We start from the raw sequence: 20,508 nt of genomic DNA, 5'->3' as shown, positions 1-20,508 counted from the left end.
CATAAGTATTTTTATTTAGTTTAGAATACTTCATGGTGGGCTGGAGAGATGGCTCATTTGGTAGAAAGCTTGCCCAGGAAACCTGGGCTTAGTCCTCAGTACCACATAAAACTAGGGCTGCTGGTAAACTCCAGTCTGGAAGTGAAAGTAAGGACCAGAAGTCATCCTGGGTACTTACTGAGTAACCAACTAGTCAAACAGTATTTCATGTCAAACATAAGCCATGGTTGCTGAAAGAAAGCCCAAAAGTAAATGCTATATTACCCCAATGTCTAACCAATCAAGGGGCCTTCCAGGGCAGGGTGGATGGACATGGTCAGGACAGGACTGGGAATGAAGGGGCTGAACCATGTGGGATCTGATCGCAGGGAAGGAAGGTGGGGTGAGTACCCAGAGGCTTCCTTCTCTCCTTGTTACATTTTGTTCAAGATCAGATGTATGCCTATGGACACAATCAAATTCGAATTTGATTATATCGGAAATACTTTTAAGATCTTATTTGGGGGCTGAGGAGATAGCTCAGTGGGCGAAGTCTTTCTGCACAAGCATGAAGAAATGAATTTGGATACCTTGCATGCAAGTAAAAGCTGGATGCTGTAGGCAGTGGTACATGTCTGCATCCCCAGTACTGGGAAGATGGAACTGGGAGGACCTGGGGTCAGCTAGTCTAGCAAAAGGGCGAGCTCCAGGCTCAGTGAGAGAACACCTCTCGAAAAATAATGTAGACAACGAGAGAGGAAGACATCCGATGCTGATCCCTCATTTCACATGTGCCCACACCAGCAGGAGACCCACACACAGACACACATCACACCCACAAACACAAAGTTAAAAAAAAATCATATACAGTCTGTCATTGATGTGAGTATTTACTGTTATCCAGAAGAGATCATATGTGTTCTTTTTTATTTAACAATGTCGCTCACAGGTTTAAAACTATCTTGCATGTAAGCAATTTCCAAACCCTTTTGGGGGTTTTAGGTTTGACTATAAGATTTCTGGGATTTACCCAGCAGCAACAAGAATAATTTAAAAAAAAATTATTAGATGTAGGGGAAAATGTTAATACAAAGTAAAGCTATTTTGTTATACTACCTTTAAGAATAGGTTTTAAAGCATCATAGTAAAGACAAAGCCAATAATTTAAAAAGTCACTAAACCTATAACCTATAAAAAAAAATGAAAATAAAAACAAAACAAAACCAGAATCCTCTCCCTTAACCCTGGACTGGCCATTTGCCTCTAAAAACAATGCAGCTAGTTATGAGCAGTAGGGGAAATTCACTACTCATGCTTTAAACGTATTTTTCTTTTCTTTTTTTTTTTAATTGCAATTTGGTGTGTATCAAATCGGTCATAAAGTCTTCATTGGTGCCCTCAGATTTCCTAAGGGCTGGATTTTCAGAGCTGATATAGCATACAGCTCTGAAAACTCTAAAAGAACAGGGACACAAAGGGAAAACACAATTACCAGGAATCTCAGAATCAGATCTCTGTCCAATCTTTCATTTTTACCCGGGTTCACCGGGCACTGGTGGCCTGCTACTGTTTAGAAATAGATAGGAAAGGCTGTGTGGGTGGCGGGTATGGGTGGATGGTCGTGGATGGGGACACACTGTCATCGCTTAGTGGTTCAAGTCTTTCTGTTGACAAAGATAACAACCAAATCTTTAGATGGTTTGTTTGATCTGTGTGAAAGAGTGTCAGTGGGCTTTCTGGCACTTGAGCAAGTGGGAACAATATTTTTGGTTGGGGAGATTTCTCCAGAGTTCTCTCGGGGAGCCTTCGAGAGAGAGCCATCTGGATCCAACAGTGTTTTTTATAAAGCTCCTCAGCACTTGGAAGCATAAAGAGAAGGTGCCGAGCTGCGACCACACCTACGAAAACCTGCTTGCCTTCTGTATTTGGAAGGGATGATTCAGTACAGCCGGCACTAGACGGTACGAGAGGAAAAGGAACCAACTCCTTTATGTGTTAATAAGAGATCACTTGTAATTGATGTTCCCCGCATAGGAAGTGTTTATTAATGTCAGCTCATTAGTCCACACTATTGCTCCTTCATGAGTGAAACAGGAATGTTCCAGTTACGTGATACTTACCTCGGAGCGTCACTACTGACCTTGTCTTGACCTTTATAACCGTTAATGGGACCTAGATCTTAAATGAACACTCCCCCCCTCCCTTGGTGTTTAGCCAGCTTGTGAAGCTGTAATGAATGAAAACTGCTAAAAATGTTCAAACAAAATCCTTCCAAACCCACATGACGCACTCAGGGCAGCGATGGGATTAAAAAGAGATCGCCTGGAAAACGGAATCAAACTCAGGTTTGTAGCCAGATACAGCAGAAAACTCGTCATAGATACAAAGCATATATCTGCTATTCCTTCATACTCTTCACACCGGAAAGAAGTGTTAACTCGTAAGATTTCCCTTGATTGTGCTTCCTTCAGCGGCACATATATTAAAATTGGAGAGACACTGAGAAGATTAGCTTTGCCGTTCTGCAAAGATGACATGCAAGTTCACGAAGAATTCCGTGTTTTTACATGTTGAAAAATTTTTTTTCTTTGATTAGTGATCATTTTTAGAAAGCAAGGAGCTGTTTTCTCCAGCTGTCATCTTTGTCTAGCAAGGCGATGAACGAGAGGAAAGCCTTAGCAGCAACGTCATAATTCAGATGTAAAAAATACACAGGGTCAAATATGTTTTTATATATTGTATTAATATATATTTTACAGGTACTAAATTCCATGTAATTACAGTTTCTGTTGATCCCAACAGTAACTAATGACTTGAGAAGTTCCCGCTAGAATTATCCAGTTTTCAGATTATGTAAAATTCTTAGTGGATTACAAAAAAAAAAAAAAACAGAAGAAAAACAAGAAAACCATGTTTCTTCATTAAACAAACACTAAATTCAGTTCTGAATGGAGAATTTCTAGATATTATAAAATCTCCATGATGAAAAAATGCTATATAAATGATAAATGGATAATTTTATAGAAAATTCTTTATACTTTTAAAGCAAATCACATGAAAGTGATTTATCCAGCTAACATATTTCACCAAGTGTAGTAGAAGAACTAATGATTTACAGGCTGTATCTCAGAATACAGTTTTTCTGGAAGGAAGAAAGAATCTGTCTGGTTAATAATGTCAGTTAAATTATAAATACTTTACTTCCTGGGAACTAAAACAGAAATATAACTTATGCTGAATAACCTTCTTGTAACAGATTTTAATAAGAGAAACCAAGCTAAAGTTATAAGTTTCAGCCTGCTGCTTCTGTTCTTATTAAAACGGACGGTTGTGCCAGGTAAAACTGGTTCATCTCTGGTTCTTTTGAGTACCATTATCTGTCAAACAGTCATAGACTAGGTGAGCTGAATATCATTATTTTTCTAGGGTAAATTGTTTTTCACATGTTCTCATACTAAGCGCATCAGACTTAATTTCCATGGATCTTCTAACTAAGAGAAAAAAAAAAACATGGAATGATCAAAGTCTGAGCCCCGACAACTCACCTGCTCATGATACAAGCCTTCCTGTGGTTGTCATTTAGAGAGATGGGAAGAAAAGGTAGGACTTTTCACTACTGCCACTATCAGAAAACATAAATGACCCAGTGTTAACTGCCAGCTCTGGCCACGCTTCGGTCTCTAAGCAGAAAGGGTGTAATTGAAGATGGGGGTGGGAGAAAAGCAAGGCTACATCATAGTGCCTTCTTGGACTGATTCTACTTAAAGGAATTAATTAAATGAAATTTTCATCAGAGGGATAGGGCCTCAGGGAAACTCATGAGCACCTCACCAGGATGCAAGCCATCCATTTTCCATCCTTGGGAGTCATCTGTGCTTTGGACAAAATATCCGGGAGTTCGTATTTTTCATAAATGGTACTCATTTGAACTAAGACAGATGAAATGTTTGTTGGAGGTGATACTTCCTACCACCGAGAGCTTATTTATAGGAGATCTCTGCCAAAATAACCCACACACTATTTAAACCACACGAGCCCTCAAGACCCAAGGCACCTACCTGCAGTCCCAATGTTTGAGGCCAGCCAGTTTATAGGCACAGTGAAAGACTCATGCTAACTGGATAAAATAACCATATGTCCCCACCAGAGGCTCCATTACTTGAGTCATTTAAGCCTCGCTGGACAAAAAGCACCAGGGCCATTTGCTGTTGGAATCAAACCTCCACAAAGTGGACATGGGAGAAATGACCTAATAGGTAACGCCGTCTTCTGTATTAAGAAAAGCTGGCCTGCCATACTATTGTGAAACCTTATGCCCCAATTATACCCCAACAAGAGGGGCACTTCTTATTTGGAGAATGAAAAGGGGAAAAAAAGCCCAGATTTAACATTTACATCACCGTTATCAAATGCCTGGGCAATTTTCCCTAGGAATAATATTTTCGAGATATAATGGAAAAAGTGTGTGTGGGGGCGGTGGGATGTAGTCTTTATTCAGGAACTTAAGAGGCAGGAAGGGAGTGTTTCTGGTCTGACTTTTGTTTGGGAGCTGGTGAAATTGGGGGTAACCTTTTCCATCTGTTTACAAGGCCAGGTATCTGCCTTCAGTGTGTTTCAGTGTGAAACAGTGTACTTGGTTCATGGAGGCAGAACCATCTACACTGGATCTGTCTGCCATCTAAAGGGAGTGCATGCTGCCTTAGTTGACTCTTTTAATATGTGTTTATTGCTTGCACACTTTCAGCTGGTATAAAGCAGAATAGAGGAAAAGGATACATAGTGTGTGTATGTGTGTTTCTGCATACATACAAGTGTATGGGAAGGACATGATGAAGTTGTTTGTATGTGTCAATTAAAAAGTGCACAGCTTTTCTTTCTAGGTAAATATGTTCACTTACTGGCAAGCCTCATTTGGGATTTGAAATACAGAAACAAACGTGAAATACAATTTCAACTTAAAATTATTTTTCTGTGAATAATTTTTGATGGCCACCATTGACATGAAATGGGGGGGGAAAAACTATCCTTCATAAATTTAGTATAATGTCCAAATGGGATCTTTCCTGTGTAGATATTCTGCCTTTGGATATTAAGTGTGTGTCTGTACAAAGGTTAATCTGTGGGGGTGGGGGGAAGGGATGGGAGAGGGAGAGGGAGAAGGAGGCCAGTATGTCTGATCAGGGTTGAAGCCAGACAGCCATAGGGAACGACCTACTTAATATTGTTACCCATTTGTACAAGTCTTGGGATTTTCAGGTGTCCTTGCTGCCAGGGATCATGTAAAGGTCACTTCTTACATGGGTGTCACAGGTCCACCATTGAAAACCAGATTTTGCTTCTTCTCTGCTGTGTTTTTTATTTATTTATTTCCACAAGGGTGAGTGTTCAACATTTAGGACCTTACTAATCTTTCAGCATCCTTCCTCTCCTAAGTAATTCTGAGTGGAAGGCGTGACAACTCCATTCCTTACAGAAGTCACGGGCTGAGGTGAGATTATCTCCAGGATAGATTTATAAAAGCAACTTCCCCCATCCCTCTGAAAAAAGAGGCAAACGGTATTACTGCAAATAACCTTTAAGATAATTAACTAACAATGCTGCAACTAGCATAAAATCTTCCTTCAGGCGACACCTAATTTAAGTGTTACTGGCACAAAGTGGAGACAGATTGTGCATTACCACCGCAATATTTACATAGCAGAAACCCACAGAGCGGGAAACGCCAGGCTCAATGAAGCACTAAATTAGAACAACCGTACTCAGTGTTAATTTGCCTTCCATTCTTTCCAAATCTCAGGTCCAGAAATCAGTACAAATCCATCTACAACCTCCCACTCCTAAATGACTAAACCCAAGGAGATGTTAGTGCTTTTTTTTTTAATACCCCCCCCACTCCACCACCCCCCCCAATTAAAATAACTTGAAATTTATTTCTTCTCTCCACAAGAACCGTGTGATCAAACTGTGATTATTTCGTTACAACGCGCTCCTACTTTGATCTGAAATCATTCTCGTACAAGCGCCTCATCCAAGTCGACGCAGCAGAGGCTAAAAAGGCTTTTACTTTTTCTGAGACTGCCAATACAGCTTATGAAAACAAATAAATAAGAGGAGACAAGGGAACCAATTAGTGAGCTATTTAGGGAAAGGGATAGTTGTCTACCTTCAGCGATTTTCTCATTGATAAATTTTATTTCCCTTCCACTCCTTCCTGCCAAATGCAATGAGTTTTCCTTAAGTCATCCTTGTCCATAATATTTTAAACTCCAGAACCACTTGAGATATCAACAAAACGTTTACCTTTCCCAGCTGCTGGTGTTCTTTAAATGCAGCAATCAGCTCTTCAGCCCACTGAATTTTTTCTGGGGTTGGAGTAAACTGTTCCTGTACCACAGCAATCTGGTTAGGGTGGATCACCTGTTTACCTGCAAAGAGAGTAACCACACTGGAGGTTGGGGACAGACCAGATGTGCTCAGCTGGGGACATTCCTGGATGCTTCATAGAGTGGGTGCTGAAGAACTGAACAGTACAAAGCAAAGCCTACAATCAGACACACTTTTCCAGAAAACCACACAAGAACAAACACAAGTATGGGAGTTACTACACTCTAGATTTATGTAGACGACACCCCCTCTTAGTGTAGAAAAGCTCGAACTTTTAGTTACAGGTGGCTGGATAAGGCAGCCTGTTAAATAACTACTTTGCTTGTATTTTAACTGGAGAATGTCTGCAAGTTATCCATTATTTTCAGTTAAATGTAGAGTGAAATTAAATGAGAATTCTCTCAAGTTGTCTAAGCTGTCTAGTGCTTGTTTGGGGGAAGGATTGTGGTATTTCCTATAGCTCTTATACCTTATACTGACAGACAGTAGCTCAGCTCACAGCAGATGTTATGACCATATCAATACCAAACACTGCCTTACAATGATGCATTTCACTTTCTTTTTGAGCATGTTATTTTAAACATGTCAATTTCAATGAAAATACATCTAGAGCTATAAACTAAAAGGCAGATTTGAATACTGTGGCATCTAAATTACTCTACTTCACATTTTTTAAAATAGAAAGATTACAGAAAATTTATTTGTTCCAAATTGTAACCAGATCTTCCCTTTCTTCTTATACTGTGAGAGTTGTATTGTCTTTAAATGGTAAAAAATGGTATATAGAAATACCTTCAAAAAGAAATTGTATCTATGTAGAAATAACCTTCAAAAATCTTTGATTCTTTTTGAAGTTTAAGGGTTTTAAATAAAAACACCATCCATATATAAGCCTCAAAGGATTCTATGTAATTATAACACTCTTAATAATAATAAAAACAATTTAACAATCAGAGAAGTGCAGTATCTAATCAGATCATTAATAAAATGCAATATAATTTAATGTCACAACAATGAGATTAAATTACATTACATGATAAAGTTATGAACGTAAATTGATTCTTTAAAACCAATGTAAACTTAATGGCTGCTAACTATATTTGTTGTCTCATCAATTTGCTTTGCTTTTTAAATAGTTGTTTCAATATTTAACACGATATGTCACAGTCCACATGTTTTTATAAACTACCAGTTTCTGTTACTATATTCATTTGGATGAACAGATAAAGTAACAATATTTGTAAAAATAGTAAGACAGGATTTTTCTTTTTCTAGTGTTTCTAGAAAAGAAGCTTAAGTAAATAAATACTATTCTCTTTAAACCTCGACACAATTAAAAATTCTATTTTATCATTTCATTCTTGCCTGTCAGCATAATAGAAAAATGTTATGAATCTATATGCATAAAGGCACTTCAAACTATTTGATGACTAATTTTTAGAGCCAACTAACAGAAGCTACAAATGTGAACTCCTTTCAAATAGTAGGTATTGATTCCACATTTAATTATTTTAATAGTCATAATAATATCATTTAAAAAGCTTGCCAGTGCCCAGTAGTCATTTCCTAAATTGTTAGCCCTGGATTTCATAATTTATGTACATAATTTACATTGCTGTGCAAAAGGGCAGATTTCACGGGAACTTCTTGGTACAGGCTCTGTAATGTGAGGAACAAATGTAACTAGTTAGCTGGGTTCTTGCAAAACCTCCTGACTGCTTGGAAGCACCCACGTTTCAGTATGAGGCCACTGTTATGTTGTGGTCTTGAAATCTATGTACATTTTCATGCCAAGGAGTCTTTTGTCAATCTGTGTACATTCCAGTGACTGTATAATGGGCTTTAATGCCTTGTGGGACACAAGCAAATATTTTATCCACAAGAGTTCTTATTGACAAGTTACCAAGAGGGTGCAAAATTGGACGGCATTAAAATTTATGACCGTGAGATCCTTTTTACAGGACCACTTGATATATCTTGCTTTAAATCAATACCTGTCAAGTTTTTTAGGCAACTATATGATGGCATCATTTTTGTCTTGTAGAAAAGACTGCAGAAACATACGAAAACCTATATTGCTTCATATTTATAATCTTGCCTGGCAGCCTGTAGTGCTGTAGTAACCGTAACGGCTAAGGCAGTGGGAAAAGCTTTCTCTCACATTTTAGTTTGTTTTTATTATTTAAAAAAATCCTAAAGTTAATGTATACAGACATTGGGATTGTCATTAAATCAATCAACATGAGTGGGAATCCCATGTAATAAAGATGGCAAAAGCAAACTACAGTTTACTGTTTGGTGTGATGCTAGATTTTTTTGAGGGAAGAAAAAGAAGGCAGAAATTATATAATTTTATTATAATCTTATAAAGTAAGGCTAAATACATGTATGTATACATTTAACTTTTCATGCTGAAGTACTGACAACCCTTGCCCTGACTCACTCTTTAGTCATAAATAACAGGACACTTTTGCTGATTTTAAGCCCTTCAACTACCTGCTTCAGATAAGTATTGTACAGTTGGTGACAATATTCCGCTATCTCCTCCCCCCCACCCACCCCTGTCTTCTGCTGCTTCTCTCCCTTTCTCGTGTAAGACTTAAGATATCACAATTAAGTTCCAAAAATTAGTAACCTGGGATCATGAGAGGCATAAAATACTCAGAGAGAGCATGAGTTAAAACATGCGATACAGTCTCATATCTTTTGATCACTTTTTTTTTTTTTAGTCTGCAGAAATATAGTTGGGGAAACAAAGATCTCTCAAAATCGATACCTATGTGTGGAGTGTGGCCCCAGCTTACAGCTTCTGCCACTTGGAGGCATGATGGTCATTGCGCCCTCAGTGTCTCCCTGTACCCCAGCTTCCATCTTCCTGTGATTTAATACTCCCCATTGTGCAGAAACAATAGTGCCAGATCCATAGGTTCTTCGTGCTGAGTTGGGCACAGTCTGGACATTTAAACCGGATTTGAAATAGCTTGTCTTCTGAGATTGAATTGGGGACCAATTCAATTCAGTCCTGTATCTTGAGAAAACTTTGAGCCCCAGAGGAAGCTGGGGGCGGGAGGACACATCAACCAAGAACACGAAGGGCTGGTGGCTGAGACCAGGGTGCCTGGCAGCCAGTGCCACATATTGTAGGCCAACAACATCGGTCTCTATTAGATAAATTTCATGGAGTTTTTTTTTTTCTCCCAACTTTTCCATTTGGGCTACATCCTAACTGGCCAGGCAGGCCCCACCCATACACTGATGAGCAAAGGGATTCCCTTCTCTCTCAGTTCCTATTAATATAAGGAAAAAGCACTAATAGTTCAGATCGTTAAGAAAACATCACTGTGCATGGGATCGCATGTCTTTAAGCTTAAAGATTAGAGGTTCAGGCTTATGTCAGTGCTCTGTTACATATTCTAAGATAATATACTATTGCTTAAGTCTTTTCATTTTGTTTCAGGATAAGACATCCTCCACCAGTATATATTTTTCATTTCAAGTTAATTTGTGAGACTTTTAGTTAAAACCCGCCTAGGTATAGTATCAAAATACTTTACAAAAGGGATAACATCCTTCCTTCCTTCCTTCCTTCCTTCCTTCCTTCCTTCCTTCCTTCTTTCCTTCCTTCCTTCCTTCCTTCTTTCCTTCCTTCTCTCCTTTCTTCCTTCTTTCCTTCTTTCCTTCCTTCCTTCCTTCCTTTCTTCCTTCCTTCCTTCCTTCCTTCCTTCTCCTCCTTCTTGCTGGGGATATTTATAGTTAGCAATCTTAGCACTTTCATCATAAGAATCAGAGAGAGAAAGAGAGAGAGAGAATACATGAGCATGTGTGTATACAACTGCACAGGACCATTTATGCATGAGATTCTATTATGGTTTTTAAAAGACAGAATTCCATTGCAAAAACCTGATTTTCAGTTTCCTTGAACTCACGGGGACAGGACTGATGGACACTAGTGAACGTCAGCTGCCCGCCTCTACCCCATACAGGTCTGTGAGGGACCTACTGACTCTGGTGCCAGCCAGCACCCACAGGTGACAGCAGGTACACAGACACTTGGGAGACATGGGAGGAAAGAGGGGCTTCCCATGGCCAAATCATTTTAAAAAATAGTCATGAGTAAGAATCACAGGCAATATCGATTGAAAACTAATTAATACTTTAGCTATTTTAGGAATGTTTTCTTATATTTCACCAATCTAAATTCTGACAATTTTTCACTCTCGAACCTTCCCATAATAGTCTCATCCTTTGCCTGGGATCAGCTCAAATTATTACCAATATTCTTAAAAAGACAGAAAAATAAGTATAAAGAAAAAATTTTGATCAAGTATTTTGTAACTTGAAGAGACAAAAAAAAAAACAAAAACAACAACCAAAAAAAAAGAAAAAAGAAAAAAAAACAAGTAAAAAGAAAGAGAGAGAAAACCACCCACAACCCAGGGATAATCATCAGGTGCTCTCTGCTCTGTGCAGCCTTCTCATGTTACAGGGCAGCGCGGGGTGTATAGACATCTTTATTTTCTGGAATGCCCACTAATGTACATGCTGCTCTTTAAGACAGCACCAGGAATCATACCAGTGAAGCCCATGGCAGCTGCTTCTCTTGACTGTCTGAGAAGTCCGTCTTCATCCCGGAAGTCAATGTACACAAGATCTATGGCTTGTAGGCCAAAGGCCTTTGCCGTAACTACAATCTTCTGTCGGGCATAGAGGATGTCTTGGGTGTCTTTGTTGCTTGTTGCTCCTGGAAGTGAGTTACACATAGAAAAGTGAGGCTTTAACACTGGAAACCAAACCCAGACATATAGTACAGAAACCAGGTTCTAAAGACATGTATATACTTCCCTGGAAACTGGTTCCCAGAAAAGCAATTATTCCAATACACAGGAAGGCAGGTATATAGGGAAGAAGTGCTGAATGGCACATCTGTCTACTGAACTGACACAGTTTCCAACACAATCGATTGTGGTTGCGTTTGGGAGATGGAAGAAGGTCACGGGGCCCCTAACAGATTTTCCTCCTTTGTGTAATCACTTGGAAAGTGTTAGCCCAAAGATAACACTACAACAAGTATCCAGGAAACTGCATGTGGGGGGGGGGGGGAATAGCTCACTTCTTAGGAATGGCATGTGCTGGTCTTGTGACATTTGTCCTCAAAGATGTCCTGATCCAGTGCTTTGGGGTTTGGTTGGAGCACGGGGAGTAATGAGGAAGACCCTCATTTTGGGAGAGGCAGAAAGTGCCTTCTGTAATATACTTTGCTGTGGGACACACGAATTTCTCCTGGGAAGACTTGTATTAAAATAAAATTTTCTTTTTCACCCTGAGGGGAGGGAGTGTGTCAGTGTTTGAACTTGGGCTACAAAACCCATTGCTCAGGAACAGTGTGCCCAGCACACTGGGATGTGGCTCTGAAAACAGTTTCTATAACCTTGGCCTTTAGAGATACCCAAATAAGGGATCAAGGGATATCAGCAAGGCCAGTACATATTTAACAATAAATGCTCTGAAATATATTCTAAGGTAAATTTACAATCTATCTTAAAAATATCTGCTTACCACATTTAATGTAGAAAACACAGTATTAAAGCCAATGCAGAAGCACTTGAACATTCTGTTTAGAGGCTCAGGTCTTAGACTTAAGTGAAGACAACATATTTAAGCCAGCATCGGCAGTAGTAGAAGCCGAGTGGACCCCATACATTCTTGAACATGCCTGAGGTTGTAGAGGCTTTTATTATTTTATAAATGAGTAGAAGTAATAAGGTGGGGATTCTGGAAGCAGGAGATGGAACCCTAAATTATCAGGAAGTGGTGGTCAGTTAGTTGTCATGAAAAGGCACCATCAGGGCTAACAAATACACATTATTATGTAAATGTCCCTTTGTGAAGGGGCAAAGAAGAAAAATCTCTAGCGCACGCTCACATGCACACACATAAACATACACAACCGAGGGCAGGGAGGGAGTTGGGAGACAGAGAGATCTTTGACACCTATGCTGGCTCGAAAATCTTCTCCTCCAAAAACGACTGCATCTAGGCAAAGACCCACTTGAGGACCAATCTTTAGTGTTTCTTCACACACTGCCTGGAAAAGAGCAGAGCAGGGTCTAAGAGGCTGGGAGCCAAGGCATCAGCAATAGAAAAGATCCAGATCCTGACATAGTTTGGCTAAAACAAACTGAGACCTTCCCTAAAGCATTTAATATTCTTCAGATAAACACCTCATCATACATATCTGCTCTGCCTGGTGATTACATCAGCATAGCTATCACAGTTTATTACATAGTTAGAATACATCCAGCTATACACCATCCAATTTTCTAGATCAATTTTCTTTTGGTAACTCTCTTAGCTTCTACTGTAAGTAATTCACATCTCTCCAGAATTGGTTTTTGTTTTAAGAGGACTCTTAAATGACAAAAGTAAAACCACAGGAGAAGAGGGGAAAAAAAATTGAAATCAAACTAATTGGATTATTTGCATTAGGACCAAGTAAAGTGGTTTCAGGCTTACAGTCAGGCTAATGCAAAACCTATAACTTCGGAGAGAAAATAAAAATGCTACCAGTCACCCAGGGCGTGTGAATAAAGCAACTCTGACACACCCAACTGAACGTAAAGACGAATCGCGCTTGCTGTTGATGTAACTGTGAATCTTGGGACATGCAGCTGTAATGTACTAACATCTGTGTGGGCAGGAAAAGAATGAAGGACTCGGTGGAGGATACTGTTGACTAATTTCAGGCATTGTGAGAGTTCCTAAGTACATCACTGAATGAAACGGCAAAATCGTGCTTTAAAATGAAACCACTGCATGTATCTGATTCCAGCTCTGGGATGTGCTTTTGATTATGTTTGGGGGTGCTAGGGTGGGCTGAGGACTTTGTGGTTGTTTGTCTGAAGGAGTTGGTCACGAGACAGGGCTCGAGGCAGCTCCTAAACATTTGCACTGGGCCCTCCCTGCACAGTCCTACAGCTCTCCAAAGCTTCCTCTGTGCGTTTCTCCATCATCACAGGTCAGCTACTTCTGTTTTTAGTGATTTTTTTTTCTCCTACTCTCTGGAGTGGAAAAAATAAAATAAAAACAAAATGCAAACCCAAAACAAAACCATCAAGGGTTAGAAACTTCGGGAAGAGGTACAGGGAGTCCTAGATGGCCATTCAAAGTCAGGTGATACGAGAGACATGTTTTGGGAAATGATACAAAGGCCCACAGATCAAGAGGCACAAACAAGCTGGCTATGAATCTAGTAAGGCAGGTAGTTTGATGCAGCCACACAGTGGCTGAGAATTGGCTCAGCTAATCTTTTTTGGAATGTGTGTTAGAAAACACTTAATGTTTCAAACATGGGCAAAGTGAAACAAGAGACTACAGATTATTTATATATATGAACTGTGAACAATAATCATATTTGCTAGGGACTACAGATAATAGTACCAGAGAGACCAGGGTATTTGCAAACAGAAAGATAGCTGATAGGAAAGGTGGTTCAAACTCAGTGTATAAAGGTGAAAAATAAAATTCCCACATACAGTTAATCTATACATGTACTAATTCAAACCATATACTTATTCTGTGATTTTATTTTTATGCATACTCCAGGAACATGTAAATGTTTGGATACTGAGAAGACCTCTTCTTGTTTTTAACTAGCTTCTTTGTCTTCCAAGATATTGACAACTTTGTTATTGGAGCAGGACAGAGAAGAAATGGCTTAAATATCTTACTTGGTTTATTAATCTTTCTTTAAAAAAAATTTTAAGTAGATGTTCAAATAAAAAAAACAGGAATTCTCTTTAGGAAATCAAAGTAAAACACTAATTCACATGACCACACTATGGATGGCTTCCTTACCTTAAAATTGAGCAAACCCATTGCAGTCTCCACAAAGGGGATTAAATTCATTGGTTGTTCAAGTTTTCGGCCTTTTAAGTGGAGTGAAAATTTGTCTGAAAACTAAAATCAGAAATGTCATAGGTGATTACACAGAACAGAAGCTCAGCCCCTGAAATGCAGACAGAGCAAGACTGAAAAGTCTCTGACCTGAGGAAGTACCCTACCCCAGTCTCCAGCATCCACACAAAGGAATGGGGAGGGGGCAGGAAGGAAGAAAAAAAAGCAAAGAAAACTGAAGGTAACAAAGTTCCCCCAAAATCACAGTGAAATTTCAAACACCTCCGAAAGGAACACTTTGAGGCCTAGAAGCCAGAGGGAAGGAGAGATTCCCAGTTTAAATGCTTCCCTGGAAAACATATTTACTCAGGACTTGTCACCCTCTCTCCTCCACTAAATGCAAATGGCAGGCGCTCAGAACAAAGCAGACCTCTCTACCTGCCCCTTCTGTTTTTTGTTTCAGACCCAACACCAACACATGTGCAACTGTTGGCTGCCTTTTACATATGTGCGATCCGAGTTATCGGTTATAGTACCGCTGTCCTTTGTTCCGGAGGGTTTTCTTCATATTTTTTTTTTTAAAGCTTACCTAGGAAGACCTTAAAAAGGAAGTTTAATTCTTTGAAGACCAAAGCTTGCCAATTTTTTCCATGAGACCAGTTCACAGCTAGCTCTGTGCTGCCAGTGGGGTAGCCCAAATTCCAAAATCTATCATCTGGAAACATACAAAAGCTCTCGCAGATCCCCCACACCCCCGTTTCAAAAAAAGGGGGAGGGAGCCCCACAATCTAAATTGTAAATCTATTATGTCTATCTAGATCTAATAAGATGTGGGAAGATTAAAAAAAGAAAGAAAGAAAGCAAGAAAGAAACACAGGTATAATAAAGATATTTTTGTAAATAAAGTTGAAAACACATATATCCATTTAAATTTAAGGAATATTCAGCCATTAATGGATATCAAAGGAAAAGGGAATTTTAATCATCTCTCCATTCAGTCTCAGTTGGGTAAATCATATCTAAGAGATTTGCATAAATATAAACCATCAAAGACTTTTCATCTTCAAAGGGGGTTTCAAGACCCTATAAGCTTTGTACTGTAATCATCACAGGTCAACCCTGCAGGAATAGGGCTGCTATGGTAACATAAAAAAACTAATGCTTAAGGCTTAGCATAATATTCTCACTAATAGAAAGGAAACTCATTTTAAAAGCTGGCAGCCTATTTACCAGAAGCAGGATTAGAGGTGTTATTTCCCTTTTTACCTGCCCCCTCCTTGCCTGCGTTCCCCCCCCCTAAAAAAATACCTAATCACTGGGATCTTTAAAAAGCTTTTGAGCGATTTGCAGTAACTTTACAATTAGGCTAAAATAAATCACAGCTTTCAGTAATGAAGAATGATTCCCGTTGCTCTCCGCCCCTCCCTCTTAGACGGCGTCACCGGCACCTCTTAGTAACTTTCAGGGAACAGAATAACCCACCACAACAGCCAGGGCGAGGAGAAGACTGAAAGCTGAGGGGCAACCTGTATGGTATCAGACGCTGTGAAAAATAAAACATAATTTATGTTACAATTAAACTTGAAAATGAGTAGTGAAATATTGGTGGCTTGGGTGTTGAGTACTTAGCTACTGATTTTCTTTTCTCATTAAAAAAGAAAGGAAAAAAAAGAAAGGAAGGAAGGAAGGAAAAAGAAAAAAAGAAAACTTCCAAGGCTACTCGAACTATATTCTCTGGGATAGTCATTACAACTGCAAAAATCGTAAAGTTTACAACTAGGTAAATCTTTTACAAGATATCCCCTGTTCTTAATGAACAAAAATCTCCAATGCCTTTTGCTTTATAGTCAATAGGGGCATTTAAAAATTAAATATGCTAGCCCCTCCCCCCTCCCCATCCCCTTCTTTCTTAAAAAATTGCATTAAGTACTAACACAAAAGGTAACTAGTGGAGAAGTTTCAATTAATTTTTTCAAAAGGAGACGATTAAATGTTTCCGGCCTGGTAAAGTGTTCATTTCATCGAGGTGGAGGGGACTGGGGAGGGGGGCGTGAGGAAAAGAAGGGGGGAGAATTACAAAGAGACTGGGGAGGAGGTGAAGTAGCAGGGCTCAGCAATTCTTTCAATTCCAGTGCACACCCAATAGCGTGTTGGAAGAATACGCACTGTTGGGATTTGTGGGAGAATTGTCCCGCGACAAAAGAGGCAGAGTTACGCTTGTTACAGCCCAATAAGCCGTGCCAGTCAGACAAGAGCCCACACTAACGACAAAAGGCGAGCGGGCGATTCTCACACAAAAGAAAACAAGTAAGCCCATCTTTCAGTTGTGCGTCAGGCTTGAGGTTTTACGCTTCGCATAAATACAAACGGAGAGGAAAAATAAACAGCCCCCAAAGACTTCTGCTAACTAGAAGTCCTATTTCAATTTCGTCTCCCTCGCATCCGAGGATTCGAAACAGCTACGCGAAGCTGTAGCTCAGGATTTGAGAGATCACCCCATCCTAAGCGAGTGTGTTGCTGGTATTAAGAGGCATAAAAGCTGAAACCAAGGAAAGAGGGACTTCGGAGTCTTCCATCAGCTTAATACATATCTGAGAAGGTTTAGAGCCCTCGGGACAGTAATATGCTCTAAACAGTACCTCTAAGCATCTACGGCTAACCTTGGTGAGATCTCCAGTTTACTAAGTAAACAACACAAGTCCTTGACGACAGGTCTTTAAGAGGATCCCAGTTCAAAGCTGTCAACACAAATATCTTACCATTTACATGTACGATAATTTTCAACCTTCTAGTAGCTACGTTCGAAGAGTACAGAGGAATAGACAGAGCAGCTTTTCATGTCTTATATTCAACTAATGGAGTACAAATATCATTACTGTGATATGGAATTAATATTAAAAGTTTTGAGCTACTCTCCATTTTTCTTTCTCTACTTGGAAAGAACATCGAGTCTCTAAACTCAGGCACGTGTGTGTCTCACTCATCACAAGCACACCTCTTAACTCGTGAGGGCCACATTTTAAATGCTGAGTGGCCATATGCAGCAGGTGACCCATATATTGCACAATAAAGATCCAGCATATTCAGGTGGACTTAAAAAGTAAGTAGCTGGGGCTGGAGAGATGGCTTAGTGGTTAGGAGTACTTGCTGTCCTTCAAGAAGATCTGGGTTCAATTCCCAGCACCCACACGGCAGCTCACAACTGTCTATACCATCAAGGGGTCTGACACCCTCATACAGGCATACATGCAGGCAAAACACCAATGCACATGAAATAAAAGTAAATTGATCATCATTACTTTTTTTAAGTTAGCAGTTTTACCAGGTATAACAGCTACTTAGCATACTGCTTTGGCTAGATATACAACCTTTAAGATAATAGGAAATATTGCTTTGAACCCCCCCCCCCCCCCGTCCATTCAGTCCAGTCACTTCCAAAAGTTCTGCCCCAAGTGGCAATAATAAGATGGCATTTTATTCAAGGGACTTGCAGAATAATACTAAGTCCCTATTCACCCTCTCCCCAACTCACAGTTAAAACAATCATAGAATAATTGGGCCCATTTCAAAGTTTTCTTAAGTAATTTGACATGCCATCCACTTTACATTTCAGGCTTTTATTGGCTGAAAAGTCTGTCATGAAATGCAAACACACCTGACAGTAATTTAAAAAAGGGCGCACCAGAGAGCTGTTCAGGAAATAATATCTGAGCTAATTAAAACCACGAGTTAAAAGCTTCCTGTTTCTTCCTCCAGTTGCCCTTAGGAGTGACCTTTTCCTCCCTTCCCTGGGCTCTTGGCTTCATATGCAGCTAGACCTCCACGCTGCTTACGATGGCTTCAGAGGAGCCTCAGCCAGAACCATCCAGAACCATCCATGTCATGGCTCTTACAAGTAGAAGCCCTGGCTTCCCAGTGGCAGGATTGATGCTCAGAAAGTTAGTGTCCAGGGTCTCATCTGTGAGGGCTACTGAGGAGTCTGCTCTGACCGAACCACAAATCCAACCAAAAAGCAAAAGTGATGCTTCCAAACGAGCTGTTTCAGGAAACATGTTGGGGATGCCTGGATTCTAGGGAGGAGGAAATGGTGGCTTTTCCTACTCATTTTTCAAAATCCCTTCTTCTCTCCTTGCTTTTTTGAGTCTGGGACTCAAGGAGCCCAGCCTCAAACTTGCTATGTAGTTGAGGATGACCTTGAACTCTGATCTTCCTGCCTCTATCTCCTGAATGCTGGGACTATAGGCATTTGCCACAATATCCAGTTTATTAGATGTTAGGGAATCAAACCAGGGCCTTGTGCATGCTAGGCAAACACTCCACCAATGGAGCTACAACAAGCTACATTTCTTCTCTTCTTTTTCACAGTGCTGACTGAATCCAGGACCTGACACATGCCAAGCAACTGCTTCATCCATGAGTTCTCTCCTCAGCCCTGTGTGTGCATTTCTAAATGGGTGCTGTCCACACTCTCTGGGTGACTCCTGAGCTGGCCTGCATTGCACAGAGAAGCACTATTACTTACCCACTGGATTTCTTCAGGACCTTCTACCTTTGGTAACATCAGACTAGAGGGAAGAACTCTGGCCTGTAGAAATGTCTCCAGGTCGGCTTCAGCCAGACCACTAGACACCGAGTTGATTCTCACACACTTTTCCGTTGTGCCCAGGTCAAAGTCTTCAAGGGTTTTTGCTATTCTCAATCGAGCTTCATTCTGTAAATAATGAGAAAGTATATCTCCTAAATGTATTCTTACCATTAAAGGAATGAGCAGCTTACTCAAATGGACAGTTTATAGAGTTCTGATGGACACTCATAGACACTGTGATTAGAGCAACACATTTTCTGCCCATAAACTGATATTGAAAATGAATGATTTCTATACACTATTTAAGAAGGCTGGAACACAATGGGGATGTTCCATCATGCATATTTGTATACCTCTGAATGGCAGAGTAATTCGCTCATTAGTGGACTTTCCAATTGAAGAGGTAAAATAACTGATTGGGCATTAACTGTGGACTAAACATGGGTCCAGGTTTTTTACCTACATTTCTTCATTTAATAAGTCTTAGAAACTGGATGCTATCAGGACTGTGGCAATGTCACCTGTCAGCATATTCACATTTGCTTTTCTGCTCCCCAGGTATCACACCTTTAAAAAAAAATCATCTTTTTTTTTTTATTTGTTTTGTGACCGAGTTGTATCTTGACATTCAATTAAGAAGGTGCCCACAGGAGTCTGACACTCAGGACCATGTGAGAGACTCCCACTAATTCTGGTGGAAACAGTAACATCACCAAGAAATCCCTCCATGGAGTGCCACTTGACAAATAGACTATTTTCTTTGATTTGACAGTCTTTGCTGCAGTTATGAAAAGCTGAAAGTCACATTTGAATTATGCCGAGGAAAACTGTATGAGCCCAAATACGTTATATTTTAGCTTTGAGTTTGAAGTGAAGACTGTGGAAGGGTGGGCGAGGAGGAGCACACTAAGGAGTGGGGGTTGGTGTGGAGAGAGAGGAAGCTCTTGGGGCCATTATTTCCTGCCAATTCCAGTTTCAAAAATAAAGACTTCCATCTTGCCAACAGCCCTCAACAAATTCTCACTGCCAGAATGAATGCTTATCAAAGGTAGTTTAATTTGGGAAGAATTTTTATTACACCAATAAAACTTTAAAATGCCTGACTACCAATGAATGCATTAGAAAAAAAAAAAAAGGTCTTGGAGCTGGAAGTATGGCTCAGTGGTTAAAACCACTCACTACTCTTGCAGAGGACCTACATTTAGACCCTTGAAAACACATGGTGGCTTACAACTGTCTGAAACTCCAGTTCTAGGGGAGTGTTACCTTCTGCTGGCTTCCATAGGCACTAGTCACATATATATGTGTGTGCACCATGTTTGTGTGTATGTGTGTGTATACATTATAGATTTTCTAAAAATATATAGCCATTAGAATATTAGAAGCAGGTATACAGGAAAACAGCTCCCCAAAGCACAGATAACCATGAGTTATTTGCTGCAAGTGATGGAGCCCTAGCTAGCACTCAGGAGGCACAGACATGTAGAACACACAGAAGCTGAGGCAAGCCTGGTCTACATAGGGAAATCCATACCAGCATAGTTACATGGTAAGAGCCTATCTAAAACAACAACAACAAAATGATCAATTATTTTAGCCAACACAAGTCTACATCCAGTCAAAGAGACAACCCAAGATAGTTGATTTAAACCAGATCTAAGTAAGTC

General features: G+C 39.9%; 1 protein-coding gene and 1 non-coding gene across 2 annotated transcripts in view; one reads left to right on the top strand and one right to left on the bottom strand.

Annotated features, from left to right (window-relative positions):
• Positions 1 to 20,508, bottom strand: part of Clybl (citrate lyase beta like) — a 110,902-nt gene that overhangs the window by 11,941 nt on the left and 78,453 nt on the right. The window contains exons 3-7 of the mRNA XM_028771585.1: positions 18,779 to 18,967; positions 14,218 to 14,319; positions 12,355 to 12,448; positions 10,937 to 11,104; positions 6,280 to 6,404 (exon numbers count right to left, since the gene is read on the bottom strand). Of these exons, the coding sequence (XP_028627418.1) occupies positions 6,280 to 6,404; positions 10,937 to 11,104; positions 12,355 to 12,448; positions 14,218 to 14,319; positions 18,779 to 18,967 (678 nt within the window). The remainder of the gene's footprint in view (positions 1 to 6,279; positions 6,405 to 10,936; positions 11,105 to 12,354; positions 12,449 to 14,217; positions 14,320 to 18,778; positions 18,968 to 20,508) is intronic.
• LOC114625264 lies at positions 2,438 to 2,544 on the top strand. Its single transcript, XR_003712042.1, has one exon. It is a non-coding gene; the product is annotated as a U6 spliceosomal RNA (small nuclear RNA).

This window comes from Grammomys surdaster, unplaced genomic scaffold (assembly GCF_004785775.1).
Source record: "Grammomys surdaster isolate TR1022 unplaced genomic scaffold, NIH_TR_1.0 65, whole genome shotgun sequence".
NCBI lineage: Eukaryota > Metazoa > Chordata > Mammalia > Rodentia > Muridae > Grammomys > Grammomys surdaster.
Note: the sequence above shows the minus strand (reverse complement) of the source record. Positions and strands in the feature narration are given on the sequence as shown.